Source organism: Watersipora subatra, chromosome 1 (assembly GCF_963576615.1).
Source record: "Watersipora subatra chromosome 1, tzWatSuba1.1, whole genome shotgun sequence".
Lineage (NCBI taxonomy): Eukaryota > Metazoa > Bryozoa > Gymnolaemata > Cheilostomatida > Watersiporidae > Watersipora > Watersipora subatra.
In genome coordinates, this window is record NC_088708.1 from 12830252 (window position 1) to 12849303 (window position 19052).

Consider the following 19052-nt stretch of genomic DNA (forward strand, 5'->3'; position numbering starts at 1 on the left):
TCCATTGGATGTTTGCCAATGTTTTTCAGCGCACGCTTGAACTTACCTAATCAGCCGACTTGTACTAGCATGTGCTTCTTCTCACAGTTGACTAGCTGAGTTGACTATATCTGCCAGAGTCGAGCATTACCAAAACAGCTGGTTAACAGAATGGCTGTTCATTCACTTATTCTGGTAGTGGCAGGGATGCTTCTTACTGTCCAAGGTAAGATACCAATACATCGCGTGTTATCGTCGGTTTAGTTAACCGAAGAATGTGTCTTGGTACCTGCCACCCTAGGATTGCCTGACAACCCATTTAAGGTTATCTAAAGTCTAGGTTTGCAACATAAAAAACAGCTGATTGGATGGTTCGGACAGACGGGATGAAGTGAGTTACCAGCTTTTGCAGGTCTTTATAAATGATAGTTTGTTTGTTAGTTTTATTTCTGTGAAAGAAAAATATATAACAGGGAGGAATAGAAAAAAAGGTGCAATGAGGTCCCACATGTGCAGGAGTATTGCTAGTCATGCCGCTGGGCCCTGGTTAGCAGTTAGTTAATTTATGAGAAAAACAGACCCACTGGCTACTCGAGTGAACCAAGGAGGTGTTGCTTGAGACTTGATTCAAATCGTCCAGTTTCTTATCTGTTGGAAGTCAGCTAGCAAAGAGTTCCATATGTCGACACCTGAAACATGACCCACCTACATGTATGAGCCGATGCAGAGGAGGCAGGTTGGAGTAGTAGAGCCTTCAAGGAATTAATGGCATAGTTACATGGTAACGTGTAACTATGTTAACTTACATAGTTACTTGTAAGTTATGAATGGGTGCTGTGTAACTAGTCACAGATGCCATTTAACTAGTAGGGTAAATGTATGGGGATAAAATTCATTTAGACGTCTGGTGCAGTGTTGTATTTTGTTAATCTAGCTTGAGAAATAGCCCATGATTTTTCTCGCAAAATAGTTTAACTGTGACATATTTTGCTGCAGATGTCGCTGGGACAGCCTGTGATCCAGTCTCATTTGGTCAAAGCTCGATAGTCTGCAGATGCAATGCTACTTATTGTGACACAGTTCCAGGCCTTAGCCTTAGCGCCAACACTTACACAATCTACACTTCCTCCATGACGGGCAACCGGTTTTCTAATAAGATTGTATCCTTCACGGATAGAGGCGCTATGGCTAACAGTAAGTGCTCCTTGTGCGAATACTTCTTTGCAATGTATCAAACAGACTGAGTGGGTCTAGTGTTGGTGATAGGATTAGACAGCATTGTGGCATCAAGGTATTCAGGAAGGTTGAAAGTCAGCGTTAGAAGCAATGAGATGAACTTTAAGTTCATGTCTGTCCAAAAATTCTGGGGTATTCATTACGCAATTTAAAAAGTCAAAACGTTGCAACATTTCTATGAGTTGTGGTGACTATTAGATGTTATGCACTCAGACAGTCATGTATGGTAGCCTCAGAGACTGTGATAAGCATGAACTAGTGAAGAGATTACAAGAGGGTTTTAAATCAAACTCTGAGATGTTATCTTTCACATGGCTATATTTTACCAGAAATATTCCTTTAAAACTAAATATTCTATAAAATATTTTAAATAACAAGTTTTACTATTTTGGATGCAAACAAGCAAGAATTAAACTGATTCTATGAGAATACCTGTACATTGTACAAGTATTGTACACTGTACCTGTAATATTTACATGTGCTGGTTTTAAAGAAGCCTTGAATCTGGATAAACCTAAGCTAGAGGCATCATAACATTGACATTGTCTAGTATTAGCCTTACTTGTCTAAGCTTTTGCTTTTGGTAGGTTGTAACACGTTCTGGATTGCATGCTATAGACTTATTCACTTCTGTGTGTTAGTAAGCGGCGAATACAATTAAATGTTTTTGTGTAGACATCGATAGACAAGCTATCATGCAACATCGAGCATGTAGTTAGAATTGCGTGACATTAGCTCAATATAAAATAGCTAACCAGTTTCAGGTTTTTACGCATTTTTGTCATTAATCAGTTTTGAAGTTTAGTTTCTGGTTCAGTTTATGGCACCAACAGTGAATCCAGCCTATATGGTGTGTTGCAAGAATGTTCTGGAATGGGTCTAGTTCACAATTTTAAAAGAAAATGATTTGACGCAGGGAATTTGATTACTGTCATTAAAATTATATGCACTATATATTATTATTGTGTATAATTATTATGCCAATTTATTACATGTACTATTACAGAGTTTGTATAAACTATTCTTAAAATTAAATAGAGTAGATAAATAATAAATTAATCAGTCAGCATTTTGAATTGCGTTGATATGTTGACAAGGACTTGACACACTCTGTATTTCTCCTCAGTTTGTGTTGTTTGAGTACCCAACACACAAGCGCACAAACACAGACACACACATAGACACACACACACAAGCACACAAACACAAACACAGACACACACAAGCACACAAAGACAAACACGCACATGCACACGGCACACACACAAGCACACGGCACACACACATGCACACACCTGCACACACACACACGCACGCACGCACGCACACACACACACACACCTGCACACACACACGCACGCACATGCACACGCGCGCGCACGCACACGCATGCACACGCACGCACACGCACGCACGCACCCACGCACGCACACACACACACATACGCGCGCGCGCACACACACACACGTATGTGCGTACACACATATGCACGCCCGCACACACACACACACGCGTATGTGCGTACACACATATGCACGCCCGCACACACACATGCACGCCTGCACACACACATGCACGCGCGCACACATGCGTATGCACTCAGACACAGGCACATTCAGCATGCAGCAAGGTGTTTGTCTGCTGCTTATATAGTTATCATACATCTCCGACTTCCATAGAGTTGTCATATGCTATACATTGGTTGATCATTCATCTTCAATTGACACAAAGTTATCCTACGCTTTGATCTTACATCGAGTTAGCATGTGCTTCCAGCTTACATAAAACTATGATGCATTCCTAGTTTAAATAAAGTTATCACCCGTCATTAATTTCCATAGAACGTCCTATAGGCTGTCACACTCATAACAGTTGATATCACAGGCAGTGTTAAGGCAGCATGTGAAGCATTAGGAAGCACCAGTACTTGAGTCAGCTCTCTGTAATAAATGCTCTGCAAGCAGACTCTGTGTTCAACAGGAACGTTATATTTTGACCTTAACTTTATGCAGATCAGTTTGTTATAATCACTATGTTTCCATGATGCGCAGTGCTTCGGAGTTGCGCCCTCTCCAAATCATGGAAACGGCGTCTTCGCACTAAAATCACTACGCACTGGTCAGTGCGAAGCCAGTGCAAGTTCGCAGCAAGGAAACAGCAATTGCGCAGTGGATGCGCATAGCTCTCATGCTGTGGAAACAGATTCTTCGAGCGCCATAGACTAGTACAAAAGTTATCCTGCTTATCTTTGTTTTTGCTATTCTTCCGATATTTTTGCACTTAAATTTAATTATGGTCTGCTCCTACGAAGATGATGAAATGATTACTTTCCTGGACTTTGTTATCGATACCAACACTTTTCGAAAAATAGGTGGCAAGCTCTAAAGTAACATTTCAATAATCTATTACTTATATAAATATTTATTTAAAATATATTATTTGTAAAAATTGTGTTAAGGTTTGTAAAACATTGTGAATGTGTATTGTAAATAAAAGTATAGTGATGTCAAAAGCATAAAAAGACCTTTTCTGACGTTCGGTACTGTTATGTTTCTGCACAGAAGCCAATTGAATACAGTATTAAATTAGAGGAATGGTTTATTGCACACTCCAGAGACAACTGATTTGATAACAGAAAACCCAAGTATTTATATGTTTGGTCATAGAAAAGCTTTGTAAAAAGCTACAAGCATTATTAATAGCTATAATGAGACAGTAATATATAATATTAGCTTGTATAAAGCTTTAGCTAAAAAGCATAATGTTTGTTGGCAAAGTACCAGTAATACTTGGCACTTGCATGACACCTCCTCACTAAGCTAAAGGTTCTTTCTGGTTCTCTTAGACCTTCGGGGTTTGTCTCTGCTATACTCATCTCCATCAGGTAGACGAGGGTTGCGTGGTCTTCTTCTAGACGGAGGTTGCTCTGTTACAGTTGTAGGGGCTGGTAGTTGCAGTTTTGTCTCCTCTGTTATATCAGGTTTATCTCCAGGGTCTTGATCTTCTTCTGTTGAGTATCTTGGTCTGAGTTGTTCAACATGTCTTCTCCAAGTAGGTCCCTTTGGTACCACTTTGACATTGAGACTACGAGTTCCATATATCTTAGTAACAATGGCTGGAACCCATCTAGGTTGTCTGTTGCGTTTAGTTCCATGATACAAGGCATAGCATGGTGCTCCAAGATTGTAGCTGTGTCCAATAGTGTGAATAGTGCATACTGTATCAACATCATCCTCATCTTCTCTTGCATCAAACTCTTTATCAGGTCCAACTGGCAGTCTTGAGAGGACATCTGCATTTTGATGATGCTGGGTAGATCTGTATTCTATGGTGTAGTCATACTGATTTAGTACCAGTGCCCATCTTGCTAGTCTGTTGGCTGCTAGAGCTGGAACTCCTTTGGTAGGTCCTAGAAGTGTGAGAAGAGGTCTGTGGTCAGTTACCAAAATAAACCGTCGACCATACAGGTACTGGTGATACTTCTTTAGAGCAAATATGATTGAGAGAGCTTCTTTTTGTATTTGTCCATATTTCCTCTGTGTGCTGGTCAGTGTTTTTGAAACATTGGCTATTGGTCTCTCACTTCCATCAGGATAACGATGAAATAGTACAGCTCCCAGTCCAGTTTCTGAAGCATCACATGAGATTCCAATGTCAAGATCTGGGTTGAAGTGTGCTAAGACACTATCAGTTGATAGCATATCTTTCAGTTTGCTGAAGCTCTTTTCTTGTTCAGTGCCCCACTTCCAGGTCTCTCCTTTGCGTGTCAGTTTGTGCAATGGTCCTGTGAGTTGTGACAGATTGGGTATGAACTTGCTGTAGAATTGTGTAGCTCCTAAGAAAGATCTTAGCTGAGTTAAGTCTGTTGGGACTGGCATCTGTTGTACTGCATCTGCCTTCTTTCCTTTAGTGATTCCCTTTGAAGTGAGTTTGTGTCCCAGATACTCTACTGTAGGTTGAGCAAAACAGCACTTGTCTTTTCTACATCTGAGCCCTCTTTCTTCTAATCTTTGAAGAAGTCGACGTAAGTTTTGTAGATGGCTCTCTGCATTGGCTCCACTCACTAGTATATCATCTAGGTATACTGCTACTCCTGGGAGGTCTTGTGTCAGTTGCTCCATGATTTCTTGAAAATACCCTGGTGCTGAGCTTATGCCAAAGGGCAACCTCTTCTGTAGTAGTACTCCTCGGTGTGTTGATAGTGCTAGTCGTCGTTGACTTTCTGGTGCCAACAATATTTGATTGTAGGCATCTGCTAAATCAATCTTTGTGTAGCAATAGCCTCCACCTAGTTTTCTGATTAGATCTTCTGGTAGTGGGATAGGTTTCCTATGTGTTTCTAGCTGATTATTGATAGTCTTGGAGTAGTCTCCACATACTCTGATCTTCCCTGCAGCTTGACCTGTTGTAGATTTGCGTACCGGTACAACTGGTGTTCCATACTGGTTGAATTGAGTTGGTTCCCATATGCCTTTAGCTACACCTGCTTCGTATGCTTGGTTGAGCTCTTCTGTCAAGGCAATAGGAACTGGTCTGGGTCGGCAGAAGACTGGCTTTGTTGAAGGTTTGAAGTTTATCTCTAGTTCAAAGTTCTTGAGACATCCTAGCTCGTCTTTGAATATTTCTGGAAATTCTTTGCACATCTCCTTACACTTGATTTGTAACCTCCCATCTGGCTGGTTCTCTGTGATTGTTGATACAAGGTTCTGTTGTAGCTTGTCATCAATAGAGATGCCTAGTTGCTGTATAGCAGTTCTTCCTAGTAGGTTGAGATCTTGTACAGCACTAATCACAAATGGTAGTCTGACTTCTTTCTGTGCATCCAATTGGGCAGTTAGCTCACTTCTGCCAAGCGTCTCTATGAGATGTCCTGAGGCTGATTTGTAGTTAACTGTAGTAGGTTTTAGGTTTGGCTTTCCTAGCTTCTCCCATATTGATTTACAGATGAAGTTGTCACATGCTCCAGTGTCCAGTTCAAGTGTGAAGTTGTCTCCCTCCAGTTTGATGTTTTCAGCAAGTTTCACCATCTTGGTTGATGTGCATTCTATCATCTTTACTGGTTTTTCTGCTGCAGATGATTTCTTTTTCTTGCATGCTTTTTCTATGTGACCTTGTTTAGAACAAAAGTTGCAGGTGGCTGCTTTGAATCTGCAGTCATCCGCTGTATGGTTAGTTCGGTCACATCTGTAGCATAGCTTTCCTTCCTTCTGCTTGTCAGGTGTAGAGTTGTTTTTCTGGATTGGTTTGTATCTTGATTTCTGTTGAGCAACCTTGTTGACTTTAGACGAGTTTCCATAAACTGTCTCTTTGGCAACTTTAGCTGCTTCTTCTGTTTCCTGTGCTCCCTGTATAGCCTTGTTGAAGTTGAGTTCATTGTCCTTGACCTTGAAGAGAGATTTGAGAACTGCTTCATTGTTTACAGAGCAGATAAATCTTGTTCTGAGAGCCTCATCTAATGGATCTGTAATGTCTATGAAGGCACATGTAGTTGCATCTTGACGAATTCTGGCAGCTAACTCTTGAATAGTTTCTCCAGGTTTCCTCTGCATGTCACTCCAATACTTGTAACGCTCTCTAACAATGAAGCGCTTAGGGTCATACTGGTCTTTGAGAAATTCCAGTATTTCATCCATGTTGAGGTCGTTGATCTGCTTGGGTGTTGAAAGCTGAGCTGCCATATTACTAAGCTGCTTGTAGAGTGTAGGCTGTTGGTTGGTGAGAAAAGTGCCAGCAATCTTGTCTTGATGAATAGAATTTGCTGCAATGAATGTGTTGAATCTGTCTATGTAATCTGTTAGTAGCTCTGCTGTTGGGTCAAAACCTGGGAAGGCTGGAACAGCGGTTGCAGCTGTTTCTTGTTTCCGTTGTAGGTTTTGTAGTAGTAGCTCCATCAGTTTCTTATTCTCCTCAATTCTTTCATCTTGCTGACGTCTGTATTCCTCTTGTTGCTGCTTGAACTCCTCATGCTGCTGTTGTCTATGCTCTTCTTGCTGACGTCTGTATTCCTCTTGTTGCTGCTTGAACTCCTCATGCTGCTGTTGTCTATGCTCTTCTTGCTGCTTTCTCTGCTCCTCTTGCTGCTGTCTCTGGTCCTCCTGCTGCTTCTGCATTAGCTTGATCAGGTCTGCTACTTCTGTCATTGTAGTGGTGCAATTTTGAACAGTTACTCTTGTAATAAACTAGAACTCTTTGTATCGATTTTATCAATGATAAAATCTGAACAAAACTCTTTGTAACTGTTCAAGAGAGAAATCCTTGTCGCCAATTAGCTTCTGTTATGTTTCTGCACAGAAGCCAATTGAATACAGTATTAAATTAGAGGAATGGTTTATTGCACACTCCAGAGACAACTGATTTGATAACAGAAAACCCAAGTATTTATATGTTTGGTCATAGAAAAGCTTTGTAAAAAGCTACAAGCATTATTAATAGCTATAATGAGACAGTAATATATAATATTAGCTTGTATAAAGCTTTAGCTAAAAAGCATAATGTTTGTTGGCAAAGTACCAGTAATACTTGGCACTTGCATGACAGGTACGCATGATCGATTCCATGTATCCATCCAGCGATTCGATTTATACAATTTCTCTTTTCTGGCTAATTTGCTGAAAACCACTGCGCAGCATAGAAACGTACAATCTCCTCGACTTCCGAGGGGGCTGCTTCGCAGTACTGCGCACCATGGAAACATAGTGAATGATTCTTATCCCATGACCAAACACGAGCGAACCGAATGTTTGGTAGCTTTATGATATTTGCATATGTGCGCACAACTCCCGAAAAATTATCCATCAGCGACCGTTACCAAACCCTTGTACAATAATCCCGTCAAAAAATTTAACCATTTTTGTGTAGAGTCGTTTAAGTATAATAATGATACAAAACACATATAAATTATACATATTTAAATATGTTACCAAGTCTTTGAAAAGTTGACGCAATATCCTAAAACTAACCCATCTGATCGGATTATAGGTATACATAAATAGACGGATTAATTTGGCCTAAAATCGCAATAAAAACTTGACAAGCTTTTTTTAATCAAAGTTGAGACCGGCCAACGAAACGCCAATAAGGCCGTGCGACAAAGAGTAGAACCATTAAGTCGTGCGCATTTCATGAGAAAAACGTGCACATTTCACCAGTCTATGGCATTGTCCAATTGCTGAAGGTTTCTGTAATAAATGTAGAAGTACTGAAAAGTAATCGTTTCTCTTTTGCCGATTCTACCGGACTCTGCCATTTTGGACACTTATAATGAGTACTTTGGTATTCCAACTGATGTCCAAAGCAGTGAAAGTAAAGGAAATGATGATGATATTTTTCTAACGATTCTAACAATATTTAATTGTAAGAATAATTATTCGGTTTTATAGGATTATTATAAGATTTAATTATAAGAATATTCATTCGAATTTACAAGATCAAAGTATGTAGTGACCGATGGTGTGCAATATGTTACTGTTATTATTATTCTAAAGATTTTGTTGATGATACTGCGGCTGTGCCCAATATCTCAGTACTGCCAAGCCGTTTTAATATCTGCAAAATTTAAGTAATAGGCCTACATTTTCTTATAGATATACATGTACATCTATTTTTATGACGACCAACTAAAATCTGTTTAGATTTTTAAATCCAGCATAATCTTTTCCTTGCATTATTGCTGTTTGTTGTACATAATAACACCAAGTACATTACAGCTACCATTGCAGCTACCATAGCAGTTCTCCTATTGCACTGCAGTGCCATTTGACTGCTAATATTGCATTTCTCAACTGGCAGTACCCTTTCTTTTTTCATTATCACTTTAAAGGGGGTGTGAATACCAAGCACATCTAATCCAGGCCAATACACTTACATGCAATATTAGTTTCAGCCGCTGTGTATCTCCAGTGTGTCCCCGCCTTCTCTGCAGAAATGATGCTCGTATAATAGAGGTCACGAGGATGACCTTGAAACCATGCTGTATAAGACTTGACAGTGTATACACTGTATGACTCGTATTACCACTTTGATGACTAATCTTGTATACACTAATCTTGGATATATATATCTTGTATAAACAGGTTCCCTGATCCTAGACCGTATTAACAACATCCCATCGACTGTGAAAGCACTTATAGTAGCACAATTCCTTCTGAACTGTATATCATATTTAAGAACTTTTGAAAAGCTTGTAAAAAACTGTGAGAAAAGGAAAAACCGACATCAAATAGAATCAAAGATTTTTAGCTCTATTTTTGATCCTTCATTACCAAGAATTTCAATCAGTGTCTTAGAAACTAGTGTTCTGTTTGTAGCCACGGTCGTTTGTCGTTTCGCGGTCAATTAGAAGTGCCCTCGGAATTTCGGCGATATCTCAAAAACCAAGAGTTTATTCAATTTCAAACTTCAAAATTATACTGAAATCGTATTACTCAGAATGCGACCAGAATTTCGCCATCCTATGTAAACTGAAAGTGCAAAAAAAACAAAGAGAAACTGGGCAGCTAAGTTTAGTCAGGCGTAGGATCAAGTAGGAGAACAACTCCCTAAATTATGTCAGACCCAGGCTTGATAGTGCTAAACATGCTCAGGTCAGACTCTATCAAGTGAATTAATACCAGTTTGTCTGTTTGCATCTAAGCCTTTAAATTTCATTAGTTCACTCAGATGGAGATGGGATGTGCATTTTGATTTAAAATCTTATCACCGTTGTCACTCAGCAAGCAGTTGGCACTCCTGTTCACTTGTTATGATTCAGGTAAAATAACAGTCAACAAGTCCATTTCATATCAAACAATCTTGGGCTTTGGAGGAGCTATAACTGATGCTGCTGCCAAGAATATCTTCATGCTGTCGAGTGCTACCAGGTTAAAGCTTCTAGAGTCCTACTACTCGCCATCAGGTACCTACAGTATACCAGCTCTCATTCTACATTTATATACATGTATCTATTTTGAGCCTGAGTCCATCAGGTTCATTATGTATAATTACATTTTCAACGGATATTCCTTCACCAAAACTCTGGGTAGCTATAGAATGGAATAATAGTAAAACCTAAAATACAAAAACAGGACACCTCTATTGTTAAATAGTTTAGTTATTGAATTTTCATGCCAATGTCTATTATTCCTATGGTTTCACTGTGGCTTCCCATTCTGTAGGATTTTTCGTAAACAGGCAGAATTGTTATTTGTTACGTATCTAACATAATCTTTGACAAGATCTTCTAGTTGTCTACCCTTGGGAGTTTTTGGTTCTCAGTTATAACCTGAATGTTAATGAGTCACCTTAGAAGATTTTAGAAACTGCCCTCTTTGCATGTAGAACAGTGAATTGATTTAGTTTTATTTGTTACAAGTAAAAGTACCCTGATAACTCTTAATATAACCTCATAACTGTTTGTTAAACGTTTTTGTAAAAGAACAGAAAAACTATTTTGAAATGAATGCTAATAAAAGGTCGGTTACATCTATGTATATAAAACCAAGTGTTTGTTTGTCTGTCTATCATATGTCCAGTAAAGCGATTGGTTAAAATGGGCATGTTAGAACTACTAAAAGAACTTGAACTAGCTCACTTAACTACTAGAAGAAAAATATGTGCTGTGAGAGATGATAATCTGTAACGATTGCTATGCCTCGAGTTTGACAAGGTTTAGCTATGCCTCGAGCTTTCGAATATTTGAATTATGCATTGGCTGGACACACAGAAATAAACAAACACCTTCATTCAAAAGTTGGAACATTAAATGTTGTATAATATGATGATTCAAAATAGATTTTCTCTGCAAGAACTTTTTTTGTTATCCGCGCAACACCGGGTATTCATCTAGCAATATATTAAATTTTTGACTATGGATATACTTTTCAGCAAGCAGTAATTTTTGTACTTTGTCTATATAATACGCTCTACACAGATAAAACACAAATTTAATTACATGTACACGCTTTACTACTGGTATGAGACTTTTTAATATACTTTAGCCTCAATGCAGAGATAAATATCATGCTAGAAATCAGTGTTTCTTAGCTCTTCTGTATCAGCATATAGTTAATGGTCAAAGGTACAGCAAGCTACTTGTAATCAACCGACGATGCCCTCTGATATTCTGCTGATGCATCTTATGGCTTGATTACACACCTCGTGTTTCTCTCGCTTGTCTCAGTTTGTATTCAGTCTGTAAATATACACACATATCTTGAACCTGCCTGTACTAGCTGTAACTAGTCCTCACAGCTACATGTAATATTCAGGTGATATTAAGGCAAGTAATAATGTGATATTTGAGCTGTAGGGATGTCTGCTCTTAAATATCTCGAAATCGTCTCTTAAATATGTCCGTGTACAACATAGGCAGTTTCTGATATGTTAGCTAAAGATTTTAATATCATCACAAAAGCATAAATAGACCTACTGCAGGCAATGCCAGCAGAAGATAACTGAACTGTATATGTGAATACTTGTTAAGTCTACTCTTATTGCATAATTGAGTTTAATGCCTGTTTGTTCAGGCGTTTTTATGCAGGCTAATGCTATGGTCTATTGTCAAATTGAGTCTGGCCATAATAACAGTTTGCTTCCATGGTTACGGATAGAAATAGTGATAGTTCTGTAGGTAGGTCAGGTCAGTGGTTGTGAGAGCAGCTAGAAAATGAGAGTACATGTAGTTCTATCTTGTTTACACACTCAGTTTGATTCTGCCTAGCAAGAATTATAAGTAGTGAGGGCTGGTAAAGAATTTAACACTGACACTGTTAAGTGGGTATATCAGAGTTGTCTTCCCAGATAAATAGAAATAATTAAAATTATTGTATGTGAGTTATTCAAAAGTTGTGTATCCTCGAGACCAGCTAGCTAATGTCGAACAATTCACAGGAATATTAGAATCAAATAAATGTTTATGCTATAACAATAATATAAATGTTATATTATTTAACCAATCACAATTTGTTGGAATAATTAGTTAAAACAATCTTACAGGCATAGAGTATACTCTGGGCAGAATTCCCATAGCCAGTACTGATTTTTCGACACATGCCTACTCTTATGATGATATAGACGGCGATTTGGATTTGAGACACTTTGCCCTTGTCACTGAAGATCTTACGTATAAGGTACACCGGGAAACGGAAGTTATGCTCTCTCTCCTACTTACATAAATGGCTGTATTTAAATTAGTTTGCTGAATCAACTAAACTGATGACCTATAATTTGTTAGTTTAACTTGACAGTCAGTTTACGTTGACTATTTACCATATAAATCCTAATTAAAAACAGGTTCTAAGAATCTCTACATACGCAGAAACCTGTAGTCCAAAAATTTGTGTATTAGGCTACAGTTTTCTACAGTTTTTTACAAACAGGCTACAGTCTGAGTTGCTTTTTATTCAGATATCTGTAGTCTGAGAACGTGTACATTCAAGTACCTTCACTTTGAGTCTGTGTATGCTGGTGTTTACAGAATGAGCACATATGCGTTCAGATATCTTAAATCGGAGAAATCGTTTATCTAGATATCTATAATCTGAGATTCCGTGTATTTAGATACAGTCTGAAAATTTATTTATGTACATGTATATATCAATAGTCTGAGAGTCTGTATTTCCAGATACCTGTAGTCAAGAGTGCCCAGCTAATGAGTAGTCGCAAAATTAAACTATTTTCATCACCTTGGAGTGCCCCTTACTGGATGAAGACTGATGAGTCAATGACAGGTCGAGGGTTTTTAATCGGACAGCCCGGTGGTCCTTACTACAAAGCTTGGGCTAAGTACATAGTCAAGTGAGTCCACTCTAGATATTTATGCTGCTTATCCAATACCTGGTGCTATATGAGTCCACTCTAATTAGTGTTGTAGCTCACTTCTGTTTGGTCATACCAGCTTACTGTTTTACAGCTGCACTGACATATCCTGGAGCTATTAGCTGTATATTTTCATGCAAGCATTTGGAAGCACCCATATTTTTATGTAGAACATCGTATGGTCAACTTTGCACTGCTAATACTATCACTGCATTAAATGCTAACCGTTGGTAGTTATATTTTTATCAGATTTTTGGATGAATACAAAAAACAGGGAGTTGAGTTCTGGGGACTTACAGCTCAGAATGAACCGCTTGATGGACGAATTCCTTTCTTTCCTTTCCAATGTTTAGGCTTCACAGCTGAAATGCAAAGAGATTTTATCATTTCTGATCTCGGTGGGTTTACTTTACTGTTGTGTAGCAACCTGTGTGCATCTGTGTAGTGATTGATGTGGTTGTGTCTACTAACTCATTTACATTGTGGTGTGATAGTTATATATTCGTGGAGGAATCAAAGTGCATACATAGAGCCTACAGAACACACTAATGTAACAGCAGTATGTAAACATTTTTATATTGCTGTTACACATTTATAAAAAGATAACAGCGGCTTTTGTAATTACCAGCTTTACTGAGTTAATTGAAGCAAACTTCTGTAGCTCTAGGTGTGTGGGCCAATATTAAATTTTCAGTCGGCTATGTGAATAGGAGTGAGCGAAACGAGTGAGCAAGTTTTAGATCCTAAATCAGTCAGGGGGGCTATTACAGGTCCAGCACTGCATGCAGGGGGCTATGCCGACCTCAACCTCATGGTATTTGATGATAGCGTATTGGAGGTCTCATCATGGGCTAAAACAGTATGTATTTGTATGAATTATTATGTTAGTGATATAGTCATTTCTCTTATACATGTACAGCTACCATTTCTCTCATGTACTAGCACTATAGAAACTCTTCTCATTTGCTAAAGCCTCAGTTATTTCTTTAATGCATTACTACAATTGCTAGTTTTTAATTAGTTTGTGCTTCAATAATAATAATAATAATAATAATAGTGCTATAATAATTTCTTTTATGTGTTAGTCCCATTGCTATTTCTTTTATGTAGAAGTGTTACAGCCATTATTTTGCACTAGTATGCAATTTATATTTTTCTCACGTGTCAATGATGAAGTACTTTTTGTACATAAGTCTCATGCATAAATACATGTTCTATAAATATGCATGATTAATGCTATAGAGCACTATCATAGATGTCTATGACTGTAACATGTTCTCTCCAACCTTATTATTAAGACTCTTAAGTAAACGAGTGTGTAGTGAAATTATAAACAAGGTGACATCAAGCTTAACCAGATTTACTCTAGTGTATGGACCAGTGTATGGTCCGTAATGTTCTTTAGATATATGACAATGAAACTGCTAGCCAGTATGTGTCAGGATTGGCTCTTCATTGGTATGAAAATGGAGTCTTTGGTTACAACGAGATGACGGATACTCACAATATCAATCCTAGCAAGTTTCTCCTAGCTACTGAGGCTTGTACAGGTTCCAGCCCGCTTGATAAGCAGAAAGTGATACTTGGCAGCTGGGAGAGGGCGGAGCAATACACCGATGATATTATTAAGGTATCCTATGTGAAAGCACCTGTTACCAGATATTAATAGGTGGCTGCTAATACACTCCATATGCCATGTTCCCGCTTATCTGCTGATGCAATATCAAAAAAAATTTACTGAGCCACTTAAATTTTCTTTCAAATTTTGACTAAAAGTTACAATTTACAAATTTTGTTAATATTTTTATCACACCAGATGGTAATATTAAAATGATTGATATTAGCGTTCAAAAGCTTCAAGCTCAAATACAGGCGAAGGCTCCTGAGAGAATGGACGGATATTTTTCAAAGAGTGGATTTACACTGATTCATGCTCAGTCTCTGATTTGTTGCCTTTCTCCTCAGAAATGAGGTGCTGAAATTGTGATGTTGTACAGAGTAGAGCCGAACCATCAAAGCACCCAAACCAAAACCAGGTTTATAAAAGTTTATTGCACAGCATCAAACCTCTGTTTTTGTATAAAATCTTTTGAAAGTTGCAAAAGGTTAAAGGGCGATGTGAGCCAATCAATAACTGTCTGGATAACCTCCATCAACCTCAAATACAGCAAAAATCGATATGTGAGACTGACTGGTGTGAAAGGACTGTTTTAAAAAGATGATTGAGGTTGGAGCAAAGAAAAACCTTTGTGACAAAGTTAGCATTTGCCTCTAGTTATGCTGTGAGCTGAACGTGGGTTGGTGTAAACACCCCCCACTTTTAATTTGTTATGGATAACCACTTTTACTAACAATGTTATGACAATGTTTCTGTTCCATCGGCTACCATTATACAAATACAGATAGGAAATATCAACTCAGTAACCACCTTGTTTTGACAGGATCTTCAGAACTGGGTAACCGGTTGGACAGACTGGAACATCGCACTGAATATGTCTGGAGGTCCTAATTGGGTGAACAACAATGTTGATAGTCCCATCATAGTCAATGCTGTTCACAATGAATTTTATAAACAGCCGATGTACTATGCAATGGGCCATTTCAGGTGAGATAAGTGCCTAGTTAATTGACGGAGAAAATTTATGCTCATGAAAGGCAGCTCGTCTGACATAACCACTATAATCAGTTACAAATTTAGAACACTATGAAAACAATTTCTGTGCCTTGCTAATGCGTTGCCATTTGGCATAAGTAAAAACAGCTTCAATGAATTATAGCGTTTGTATGTATGCTTTCTGTTGCAGCAAGTTTGTCACTCCAGGTTCTATAAGACACGAAATGTCCATTAAAGGCTCTGCTTGCGATGGAGTTGTCTTCTCTACGCCTGAAGGGTACACTGCCATGATCTTATATAACAGGTGTGCAGGGTGTTATTCTCTAGCTCGGATAATTAGAGCAGGCAAATTTATTCTTTCAAGTCACTTAATTACAGAACTTATGTTATGCCATCTGTTGGTTGCCCTCATCGCCGAGTTATGGTTGGAGAGACTCGAGGCTAGGTCCCATACTGACATGAGGCTTGCCCATACTGCTATGCTTAGGGTGGCTGTAGTCACTGGAGCAGGGTAGATTGTTGGACAGTAAAGCTATGATATCCGAAAAAATCAAATATCTTTCCCCACTAGTTTCTCCTACTCGCATTTTTTGGGAAAGCAGACTCCTGATAGAAACAGACCTCAACACAGAAAGCTGATCTGTTCTCAGATCTACTTTGTATGTTGAAACTGTTGGATGTATGAAAATGAAACAGTTTCTATAAGAACACACTTAGTGATAGTTCAACTCGTTCTGAAAGTTAGGTAAAGCTTAAACTAACTTAGCTTGTTTATATTACTAATTTTATATTATTAATTTGATATTACGTATTAATTTTCACCAACCCCAACCCTTTTACAATATTTTGAGTAATCTGGAATATCATGATGTAATAAAGTACCTTTAATTGTAAGTCAAATGCAGTATTTGTTCTAATTTTGCACCATATGTGAAAACAATTCTTATGCTGAGGTGATCATAATCATGACCTAGTTTGTTATATTGTGTTGTACGTTATATATTTGTGTTGAAAAATGTACTTGTTATAATTAGCTTAAGTCTATGACCATGACAGCAATTGTCCTACATATTGACATTTATTGTTTAACCAAATACGTTCCTTCGTTCTATAATTACGTTCCATATTGACGTTATGTCCTACTCTCTGTTTTCTTATTCAGTATTTCAAATGCACCTGATCATGTCGCTAGTCTTACTGAACTGCTCAAGACTTCTATAATAATTAAATATTAGTTCAACATATAGACCCCTTGTAGACTGATTGTTATTTATTTACATGTATGTGGCTAGGGTGAACACCACCGCCTTTTATATTTATAGAGCTGAGACTGCTGAGAATGTAGATGTCGTAGATGGAAACAAGACCTTTACGGTGTCTGTTGCCCCAAGGTCTATTAACACAGTTGTATATCTATCTTAGCCTCAGTCCACCAGTTCGCTCTTCTCCATCTCAGCTGTCTTTGTAGATCCTAGTCCTATTCTTATATCTGCTGTCATTTTGGCTAGTCATTTTGCTTGCAGTATTTTTATAGTTATCAGTAATTTTCTGATATAATGTTTTTTTGCGACTATCTCCAGACCAGATATTCTTCTCTCTTATAGCATGTCACATTTAAAATAAATAATGCAATTGTGTTGAGACGTGTATGTGTAAAATATCCTCTTTGCGACAGACACAAGGTAGTGAGTTGTCTTTTCTCAAAGCAGAATGAAACAAATCAGCCAATCAGTAATCTATATTCTATATGTACTGTACTATAATAAAAGCAGTGCCCGCTGATCTGTTCAAAGCCACACCAACAGCATTAGGAACAAAATTGCCTCACAACAGAATTGAACTCGGGTATTCCGATTTACAGTCTGGCACTCTAACCACTACACCACTACATTACTCTATCATATCTGTACATAAACGAAAGAAAACAATTACATCGTATCTGCATGCTTTAAGCCAATAAAAATATGTTAACAACCCATCCTGAGCATACCGTAGTGCATAGTTTCGCTTTGAAAATCTTTCATGTTTTATCGCAATTTATTGTTAGCAATAAACAGTTGCAAATAATGTAGTGTAAGGATAATGTAGTAGGTAATGTAATGTTTATAAGCTGTTTTTTATTTCTCGCGCAACTCAGGACATTCAGCTAGTCCTTACTATAATAAGAGCCGTGTCGGTCCGAAACTACAATTGAAAGTTAGAAAAAAGATTGCATTGTACAGGATTTGAACCTATGACACTTGCACTCAGCCACCTGCACCAATCACTTTCAGGAAATTCTGAATAATTGTGAATATATTGAGTCTCTGCGCTTTATCGACACACCTGAGGATTCCTAACGGCACACCGAACTGCCAGGTTACTAGTTCAGGTAGTTTAGGAATGATACAAAGTACGAAGATTTCTCTGCAAGCATGAAAGTCACTGGCTTATTTCCCGTCCACTCTGTCTAGTTTTAAACAGAGTGTTGGTGGTATAAGTGTATCATATTGCTATGCTGGAAGGTTGGTATGGTTTATATTCCCTTTTGGTGTTGATTCATTCATGGCCTGGTTATATTTTGTATCTTCTGTACATTGGTGCAATGCTCCTTCGATGTAATGTAAGTTATGATAGTATTTTGAATGTGCTATATTATGTTGCATGTACAATGTAGGGGAAAAACTCTTAATATAGGGAGCACTAAATCACAAGAAGAATTGTTGAAAAAACCATTACCATGGTGTGATATTATAATATTCTTTTTATGTAAGTCACGTTTGACACTAGTAATTGACCATTTTTTATGAGACATTTTTGTACTCTTGACCTATCCAGTAAATTCGTCTCATGCTAATAGCTTATGCAGTCATGTTGATTGTAATCTGTGCTGTGGTGTTTGTGTGAACCACAAAAATAATTGGAGTGAATGGGTCCTATAACATTTTTTCACAATCAGTGGTGTAGACAACTCTACAAGTGACAATTCACAAAGATGAACAGATGAGTGGAAAATGCTTCTTCAAGCAAGTCCAGCCACCACACATAATGGAGACCACCGATGCTCTAGTTTGTGTTAAGTTGTTTATCATTGTAGACATATCTTGTAAAAGAGCAACTGTTGTTGTGGAATACTCGTTATAAATGCAAATAATGGTTACTATGATTATCTCTGTTATAGGAATCAGTGAACTTTTAAACTATTGAAGTAAAGAATAATGCATCAGCCTGATAAGCTGTTATCTTTTCTCATGTAATGTAGAACTTGATAACAGAGCTGGACAGCGAATGCAATATTGGAGTCGTTGCATCAGGCATTTTACAATATGTAAATATAATTGGTAAGATTTCAAAAATTACTGACATTAATTTTTATAGTATGAATTTTGCTAGCATTGACAACCTATTAAATGAATATAGTGCTTTGGCGTGTTGTGCTGACACTATACAC

The 19052-nt window shown here is 37.9% G+C and overlaps 1 protein-coding gene across 1 annotated transcript; it reads left to right on the forward strand.

Moving 5' to 3' along the window:
- On the forward strand, window positions 1–17263 carry LOC137400438 (putative glucosylceramidase 4). Its single transcript, XM_068086768.1, has 11 exons — window positions 1–205; window positions 976–1173; window positions 9965–10108; window positions 12187–12320; window positions 12815–12987; window positions 13258–13406; window positions 13779–13867; window positions 14414–14638; window positions 15450–15613; window positions 15813–15928; window positions 16947–17263. The coding sequence occupies exons 1-11, from the start codon at window positions 151–153 to the stop codon at window positions 17042–17044; spliced, it is 1545 nt and encodes a 514-aa protein (XP_067942869.1). The 5' UTR covers window positions 1–150; the 3' UTR covers window positions 17045–17263.
- The last annotated feature ends 1789 nt before the right edge of the window (window positions 17264–19052 follow it).